Source organism: Haplochromis burtoni, unplaced genomic scaffold, assembly GCF_018398535.1.
Source record: "Haplochromis burtoni strain Fernald_Lab_line unplaced genomic scaffold, NCSU_Asbu1 Contig_1609, whole genome shotgun sequence".
NCBI classification, from domain to species: domain Eukaryota; kingdom Metazoa; phylum Chordata; class Actinopteri; order Cichliformes; family Cichlidae; genus Haplochromis; species Haplochromis burtoni.
In genome coordinates, this window is record NW_024583970.1 from 1 (window position 1) to 9,297 (window position 9,297).

General features: G+C 41.7%; 1 protein-coding gene across 1 annotated transcript in view; it reads right to left on the bottom strand.

Moving 5' to 3' along the window:
- Positions 1 to 1,307: 1,307 nt before the first annotated feature.
- Positions 1,308 to 9,297, bottom strand: part of hspa9 (heat shock protein 9) — a 30,638-nt gene continuing 22,648 nt past the window's right edge. The window contains exons 7-16 of the mRNA XM_005952667.2: positions 8,618 to 8,724; positions 8,307 to 8,469; positions 8,137 to 8,229; positions 7,498 to 7,707; positions 4,165 to 4,392; positions 3,865 to 4,087; positions 3,427 to 3,521; positions 2,954 to 3,046; positions 2,716 to 2,856; positions 1,308 to 2,384 (exon numbers count right to left, since the gene is read on the bottom strand). Coding sequence (XP_005952729.1) covers positions 2,313 to 2,384; positions 2,716 to 2,856; positions 2,954 to 3,046; positions 3,427 to 3,521; positions 3,865 to 4,087; positions 4,165 to 4,392; positions 7,498 to 7,707; positions 8,137 to 8,229; positions 8,307 to 8,469; positions 8,618 to 8,724 — 1,425 coding nt within the window. The 3' untranslated portion in view covers positions 1,308 to 2,312. The remainder of the gene's footprint in view (positions 2,385 to 2,715; positions 2,857 to 2,953; positions 3,047 to 3,426; positions 3,522 to 3,864; positions 4,088 to 4,164; positions 4,393 to 7,497; positions 7,708 to 8,136; positions 8,230 to 8,306; positions 8,470 to 8,617; positions 8,725 to 9,297) is intronic.

Below are 9,297 nucleotides of genomic sequence, written 5' to 3' on the forward strand. Positions count from 1 at the left end.
AACTTAATTCATGCATACCAGTGACATCGCGTCACCCCCGTTAACGACCACCTCAGTGGCTTCAAGCGTAGGCTTAGCCTCTACAAACATGTTAGGGGATTATGCACAAAGAATTATTTTTTGAACACGTTAGCTCATCAAACACAAAATGGTAACTAATTTATTGTAAATGTCTCAGTTATTTCATCCAACATCATGGAAAAAAGCTTGAAAACATGACTTTTCACTGGGTTGACCAAGTGAAATTAGTTAAATATGTATTTCCTAAGCAAATACACGTATTCTCACAATTGTGCATTCAGTTGTAATGCTGTGGGAATAAAGTGGTGGTCAAGGGCTGATTTTTCACTAGTTTTACTTTTTTTTTTGACAGTGCATCCCATTCCAGTTGCATAAGTAGTCCAGCTCCTCCAGGGTGGCACATCAATACAAGCCATCACGAGAAGGTTCGCAGTGTTTCCTAGCACAGTCTCAGGAGTGTGGAGGAGATACAGAAAGATGGGCCATAACAACCCTGTTGCAGAAGGGCCTTCTGCAACAGGGTTGCAGAAGGGCATCCTGCAACAGGGTTGCAGAAGGGCATCCTGTAGATGATTTCTTGTGCAAGTAGGAACATGGGAAACACTGTCAGAGCCCTATAAAATGATCTCCAGTGAGCTACTCAGGCATATTTCTCACCAAGAACTAAGAGGTTGGCATAAAGGTCCAACATCCTTTAGTGCAGCAGTCCCCAACCTTTTGTGCGCGACAGACCGGGTTATGAATCCAGAACGCTTGGATTATACAGAAATACAATGATCTCAAATACACCAAACAAGTCCATTTCTGAAAGGCTAAAAAAAAAAACAAAAAAAAAAAAAAAAGAACCCAAAGGATTCTTAGTTTTGAGCCTACTCAAAAGTCTGAACTTAAAGCCTATTGGGACGCATCCCTTAAACAGGCAACTCATGCTGAATTAAAACAATTCTGTAAAGAAGGGTGGTCCAAAATTCCTTCACAGTGAAAGGCTCATTGATAGTCATCACTAATGCTTGATTGCGGTTTTTGCTGGTAAGCAGGGAACTTTCTGGAGCAACAACTTTAACGCATAGAACCAAGCCTACCTGGCTCTCTTTTCTCCCTTAATGGCACGGTTTTTTCAAAAACTGATTTCTTTGCTCACACAGTCTTTGTCCAATATTAAAGTTTCATTATCTGAAACAAGCAAGTATCACAAATGCGCAAGAAAATAAAATCAGGAAGTTTTTGAAATACTAGAAAGAATAAAACACATGAAGAAAAGAAAAGAAAAAAACCCACAACACTCACATATTTCATATTTTTTTATTTAAAAAAAAAAGAAAAAGGCAAGTTACTATGATTCTCAGTTTTCACTTCATTAATATAATCACCCATCCCATACTCTCACAATAAACAGAACTTTCAATTCAATACACTACTTCATGCTTCTTTTTAAAGTAGAGTGCTCAACACAGCAAGTCACTGTACACAGAGCAGTTTCTGGCCGTCAATGAATGACACAGTTGCTCCACACTCCTCATGCATGACTCTTCTTTCTCCTGTTGTCTGTCAGAAGTGAACCATGATGTCATCTAGTTAGCTGTCCCATCATGTGCTGTGTTGAGTTCAACCCATGCTCGGTTTAAGGTGACCAAAGAAGTGCATTTTTAAGAGCCAAAAGGGAGTTTCTCACATACTTATTATATTCTTAAAATTCTCATCTCACAGACATACTTTGAATTTACTTTTTAAGGAATTGGCGTGATGCCAGAAAATGTGACCACATGATCACAAACCAGTTCTTACAAGAGACTAAATGAATGCAAGTCAATGGAGTGCACTCAGGATAACAGAGAGGGGGACTGGCAGCCTCCGAGATGTTAATAGAGTACACCAAAAGGAGACTTTTCTTATTCAGCACTCTGCAGTTGTACATCCTCTGTACCACACCTCTCAGAGTCAACCGGTACAAATAAGTGCTATGAACGAGCATCCCGCTTTCCGAAACTGAACAAAAGAAATGTGATATCTTCAACAAGAAAATGTTTCACTACCTCAGAATGGAAATTAACATCTTTGTAAAAATAAACAACTTTTTGTTCCAGACAGTTAAATTAGAAATAGGATATCATGGGACATGGAGGAACATACACTGACATTTATCTTTTCTATTTTACTGCCAAAACACAGTAGAATGTTGTGTTATGCAAGAATGACTCTGGCGATCATCCTTCCGCCTAGTCCACCACACAAGCCCAACAGTCCTCTGCTGTCATGGTCATGGTCTCATGACAGCCAAGTACTAATAAGATCTACTGTTGGCCTTCTTTCTTCTCTCCTTCTGAAGAACTGGAACTGCTGCTGCTATCTCGCTCTGCTGCCATCTGCAGGAACAAAAGGAATTAAAGACTTTCACAAACACTGAGCAGAATTTTACAAAACCGCTTTAATCTGTGTGACCTTTTACTTCTTTTGGGTTTGTTCACCTCTAGTTTTCCCAAATTTTTATGGAAATTTCACATTCTAAGATATGCCTCGTTTTCAGCAAATAGCTCTTTGGTAGTCAACTTGTTTGTACAAAAATATTCTTATTCCTTTTACAGTTAGCATTTTTCTGATTCAAAAGATTCTTGGAAGCAAAATGTAGTAAAATGAGGGTCTGGTCAAGACTTTTACAGTACAGCACACACTGATATACACAGTTTCAAGGCCTACCTTCTTGTAGGCCATTTCAAACAGTTTGAGTGATGCCTGCTGCAAGTTGGTTGCGGCCTGCTTGATGTTCTCGCCTGTCTCAGAGTCCTTATTGGTCAACAGATTCCTGACCTTTGAAATCTCCTCCTTCAGCTTGGTGCACTGATTTCACAAAAATAGGGGGGAAAAAATAAGACAAAAATCAAGCACAAAACATTAACTTAATCTCAGTAAATTACAACAAAGTTTAGAGCATTACCTCATCAGCAGGGAGCTGGTCTTTGAACTCTTCCATCTTGGATTCTGTGTCATGGATGATGCCCTCAGCCATGTTGACAGCTTCCACACGGTCCTGCAGCAAGACAACTCAGTATTTACCAGATACTAAAACCACAGACAACACAGTGGTGAACCATCATCTGTGTGTAAGACGTGCAACTTCTAGGCCTAAAAAGCCAATGTGGAAATGCCTGTAAACCAACTGAACAGATGTAACTGTGGGTGAAACGGCATTGAGTCCTTTGTTTGCAGCTAGTTTCAAGTCTGTTCAACATAAAGTGTCTTGAGATGACCCATTAGGAATGAGCCTTGTATAAATAAGTGTGAACTGATTTCTGTGTTTTAAGATGAACATTTTCTGTGTTGCACTGAGTTATGATGACAATAAAGTGCCCATCAATCAAGACGGTGAGATTTCACCCCCGACTTTTGTCTTTACAGTTTGACTGTTACCTTCCTCCTCCGGTCCTCCTCTGCATACTTCTCAGCATTCTTGATCATATTCTCAATGTCATCTTTACTGAGACCTCCTGATGACTGGATCACAACTGTAAAGGAGGAAATGAGATATTTATATGTGCACTTTGACTTTTACAGATACCAATTCAAACAGAGTCGTAATGCAGGTAAAAAAACAAAAACAAACAGTTGTCTGAAACAAGACTGAGTAAGGGCCAAGTGATTACAGCAACATGCATAAATATTAACCTCCCTATCTAGTCTGTCTTAACAACAACTGTAAAAGTCAACCAAGTTAAGTGTTAACATTTATCTAAAAATGCAGATTATTTTCAGCAGTTTGAAATGTCTTTTAGCTTGACTTGCTAACACACGAAGTGGGAAAAAAAACAAAGTTCTCAGCTTTCAGACTGGTTTACTGTGTGCACTGACTCTGCTGCTCGCGGCCTGTGCCTTTGTCCTTGGCCGACACATGGACGATGCCGTTGGCGTCGATGTCGAATGTGACCTCGATCTGAGGGACTCCACGAGGGGCTGGAGGGATTCCTACCAGAGTAAACTGACCCAGCAACTTGTTGTCTGTCGCCATCTCTCTCTCACCCTGGCACACTTTGATCTCCACCTGAGTCTGTCCATCAGCTGCTGTGGAGAACACCTGGAGGGGAACATGTGACACTGTAGATCACATGGGGCTTCACTGAGACTGTGGGACTGCAGTCCTGCTTTAAATACCTGGCTCTTCTTGGTGGGAATTGTGGTGTTCCTATTGATGAGTTTGGTAAAGACACCACCCAGCGTCTCGATACCCAGCGACAGTGGAGTCACATCCAAAAGCAGCACATCGGTTACATCGCCAGCCAGAACGCCACCCTGGATGGCTGCCCCAATAGCGACAGCTTCATCAGGGTTCACAGACTTGCTGGGGGCTCGGCCAAACAGATCCTGGACTGTCTGCTGAACCTGCAGGGCGGATGTGGTGGGGGGTGTTAATTACGAGTTATGCATGCATTAAAATCAGCATTATAAAAATCATATTCAAAATGCAGAAAACATTGTTTTACTCTTTTGTAAAAGCACTGTACAAATCTATGTTCTTCTTATTGTCTGTGCACTAGGGTTGTGCAGATAGAGATCACGTCAAAGTTAATGAGCCAGTAATGAGCCAACAATTCAACTGTCAAGCTGCCGAAAACTGAAGTGCACTGCATGTTAGCTCAACTACGAAAAAAAATACACCTGTTTGCAATGTATACAGTGGTTTGCAAAAGTATTCGGCGCCCTTGAACTTTTCCACATTTTGTCACATTACAGCCTCAAACATGAATCAATTTTATTGGAATTCCACGTGAAAGACCAACACAAAGTGGTGTACACTTGAGAAGTGGAACAAAAATCATACATGATTCCAAACATTTTTTACAAATAAATAACTGAAAAGTGGTGTGTGTGTGTGTGTAATTATTCAGCCCCCTTTGGTCTGAGTGCAGTCAGTTGCCCATAGACATTGCCTGATGAGTGCTAATGACTAAATAGAGTGTACCTATGTATAATCTAATGTCAGTACAAATTAGGGCTGCCACGATTAGTCGACTAGTCACGATTACGTCGACTATCAAAATCGTCGATGACTGATTTAATAGTCGACGCGTCGTTCGAAGCTTTGTAAGATCACAAAAGACGCAGGAATAAGTAGTAGGATTTAAGAGTGTAATAACAGACTGAAACAAAAGATTGCAGCACTGCATGTACATAGATGCCAGCTACCGTTAAACCCGAAGAAGAAGCTGTGTCCCAGAATTCATAGCGCAGCTCAGTTCAGTTTACAACAATGGCGGCAGCTAGTTAGTTTTAATATTACTCTTATTATTCTTTCTGGGTCACAAAATAAACGTTTAACATATTTTCAGGTGAGAATGTAGCTGTATAAACCTCAAATATCTGCTCAGTTTATCAAGACACCACATATTTTCAAAGGCGTTCTGACGTTTTCGGAGACGTCTGTTACCCACTAGCTCGATAGCTAGTCGGGGGCAAGGCTCACTAGAGCCCGTGAGAACACCGGACTCCCGGCAAATCGTTTTCAAACCCACTGCCGTCTTTCGCTACTCAGGTAAAACATATATAAGTCACTCAAATAACTTAAAATTTTGTTTGGCTTTTTTTAGTATTTTATTTGTTCCTGAGTAAATCGGTTTGGCTGAGATTGAAGTTTTAGTTTTTACACAACTGAATAAACGTCAAGAAGACAACTGATTATCAGAAGTGTGAAATGCTCGAGAATATACTCCGGTGTCCTGTTATATTTTAGATAGCAAGGAGTTTAAACTTCACCGAAACAATCTGCAAATTTCATTAAAATTTAATAAACTATCACCTTGTCTTTATTTTTAGTTAGCACATACGTTAAACACTTAAAGCTGTAAGCTAATGATAGTTACATAAGAGTAGATGCATGCTGGTGCAATAAGATGTACGTTTTAATGGATGGATGCATGATCTGATTAGTCGACTAAAATAATTGGTGACTAGTCAACTATCAAAATAATCGTTTGTGGCAGCCCTAGTACAAATACAGCTGCTCTTTGACGGCCTCAGAGGTTGTCTAAGAGAATATTGGGAGCAACAACACCATGAAGTCCAAAGAACACACCAGACAGGTCAGGGATAAAGTTATTAAGAAATTTAAAGCAGGCTTAGGTTACAAAAAGATTTCCCAAGCCTTGAACATCCCATGGAGCACTGTTCAAGTGATCATTAAGAAATGGAAGGAGTATGGCACAACTGTAAACCTACCAAGACAAGGCCGTCCACCTAAACTCACAGGCCGAACAAGGAGATCGCTGATCAGAAATGCAGCCAAGAGGCCCATGGTGACTCTGGACGAGCTGCAGAGATCTACAGCTCAGGTGGGGGAATCTGTCCATAGGACAACTATTAGTCGTGCACTGCACAAAGTTGGCCTTTATGGAAGAGTGGCAAGAAGAAAGCCATTGTTAACAGAAAACCATAAGAAGTCCACTTTGCAGTTTGCGACAAGCCATGTGGGGGACACGGCAAACATGTGGAAGAAGCTGCTCTGGTCAGATGAGACCAAAATGGAACTTTCTGTCCAAAATGTAAAATGCTATGTGTGGCGGAAAACTAACACTGCACATCACTCTGAACACAACAATCCCCACTGTCAAATATGGTGGTGGCAGCATCATGCTCTGGGGGTGCTTCTCTTCAGCAGGGACAGGGAAGCTGGTCAGAGTTGATGGGAAGATGGATGGAGCCAAATACAGGGCAATCTTGGAAGAAAACCTCTTGGAGTCTGCAAAAGACTTGAGACTGGGGTGGAGGTTCACCTTCCAGCAGGACAACAACCCTAAACATAAAGCCAGGGCAACAATGGAATGGTTTAAAAAAACAAAAACAAAGCCATGTGTTAGAATGGCCCAGTCAAAGTCCACATCTAAATCCAATTGAGAATCTGTGGCAAGATCTCAAAAACTGCTGTTCACAAACACTGTCCATCTAATCTGACTGAGCTGGAGCTGTTTTGCAAAGAAGAATGGGCAAGGATTTCAGTCTCTAGATGTGTAAAGCTGGTAGAAACATACCCTAAAAGACTGGCAGCTGTAATTGAAGCAAAAGGTGGTTCTACAAAGTATTGACTCAGGGGGCTGAATAATTATGCACACCCCACTTTTCAGTTATTTATTTGTAAAAGAAATGTTTGGAATCATGTATGATTTTTGTTCCACTTCTCACGTGTACATCACTTTGTATTGGTCTTTCATGTGGAATTCTAATAAAATTGATTGATGTTTGAGGCTGTAATGTGACAAAATATGGAAAGGTTCAAGGGGGCCGAATACTTTTGCAAGCCACTGTAAATGTCATTATGTCCCCAAACCAGACCACACATTTGTGGTGTGTACCACTTTGTCTACTGTTAACTATTCGTTGCCATGGAAGCTGCAGAACTTACTCGTTTACTCCATCTAGTCCCACAAGTATAAAGTATGTGCACCCTGAGTTATTTCATGCACTTTGGTGGTTTTAAACATCTGTCTTGTGTACCTTGGGCATGCGTGTCATGCCTCCCACCAGCAGCACCTCTCCGATGTCTCCCTTGGACACTTCAGCATCCTGCATGGCCTTCTGGCAAGGAGACACGGTGCGGCGGATAAGGTCAGCAACAATACCTTCAAACTGAGCACGGGTTAGCTTCATGTTAAGATGTTTGGGACCGGAGGCATCCATAGTCAGGTAGGGGAGGTTGATGTCAGTCTGTAAAACAGAAGGACAATCACTGAGTATTTAAACAGTTACAAAATGCTTTTAACTCAGCACTGTGGTTCATTTTGTGTGACCCTGTACTAGGCCTGGCCTGCGGTCAGAATCAGGACAGTCCACTCTCACTGGGCCAAGTCCTGTAGCAGCACAGCAGCAGCGGATTCTAAAACAGAACCTGCTGCACTGAAGCAAAAAAAACCAGGAGCTTCATCTACCAGCACTGTAACACTGAGCCAGACACAGATTATCTGGACAGCTGACTGAGAGCTGGCACACAACATGCACTGAGACATGTGATGACAAGCAGTACAACCAAAATCAAAACACCCTAAAGCATCTGTGATACATCAGCCATTCAGTGTCACCTTTTTATACAACTACACAAACTCATTAGCTTCCCATGAGGATAAAAGCTAGGAGTACCTGCAGTGAAGAGGACAGCTCACACTTTGCCTTCTCCGCAGCCTCTCTGACTCTCTGAAGAGCCATGTTGTCCTTCGTCAGGTCTACACCAGACTGAAAAGAAACAGCGCAGGTTGAAAACGCAAAACTTCACAAATAGATCAAGGCTTAAAGACTGTTAGAATACCCACCTCTCTCTTGAACTCCTTGACAATGTGTCTGAGGAGGTGCTGATCAAAGTCCTCTCCTCCAAGGAAGGTGTCACCATTGGTGGACTTCACCTCAAAAACTCCCTTCTGGATCTCCAGGATTGAGATGTCAAACGTACCTCCACCTAGATCATACACAGCAATACTGGAAACACATTCATAGAAGTTAACACAACAACAGAGCGAGTAGTTGTATTCTTCTATGTACAGGATCATCTATCATCTTTCTTAGCAAGTACTGATACTCCTAAGCATAGCAGTAAACATCAGGTGGTTTTTTGTCGTCTACACACATCTTATCTTGGGTCTTGTCCAGGCCATAGGCCAGAGCAGCAGCAGTTGGCTCGTTAATCACACGCAGGATGCTCAGACCAGCGATCTGCCCAGCATCTTTGGTGGCCTGTCAAAGAAACAAGTTGACACAAGTATCGAAGATGAATCGTTAATTCAATCATCAAGTGCATTCCAAAGCAGCAACAAGGACACAGAAGCTAATTATCCGACATCTACATATCACCTTAACTGCTCTGAGACTGAGGTAGATTAGTCTTAACAAAAACTTCGAACAGTTTAAAAAAAAAAAAAAAAAGGGGGGGGGGGTTGGAAGAAAAAGAAAGTATAAAAAGAAAGTATATGATGAACTAGAAAGCGAAAATTTCGGAAGAAATTTTAAGTGTGCCTATGCCGCTGCTAATCAGTGTAGTTTGCCATTCATACGGCTACAGAGAGCAAAACTCAGCAGAGCAGCCATTCTCCACCATGAACTATGGTAAAAAACAAACACCACTCGCGCCTCACAGATGACAGCTTACAGTTCTGTGTAAAGATGAGGTGACTTCGTATAGCCCCGATTTGCAGACGCTGTGCACTGAGGTTCATGAGCAGAAGTCCCATTGTACCACGGCAGACCCGACAATGTTTGCATAAACACGCTTTGAAGTTTAAGTTCAAGGTTCTTTATTTGTCACATGCA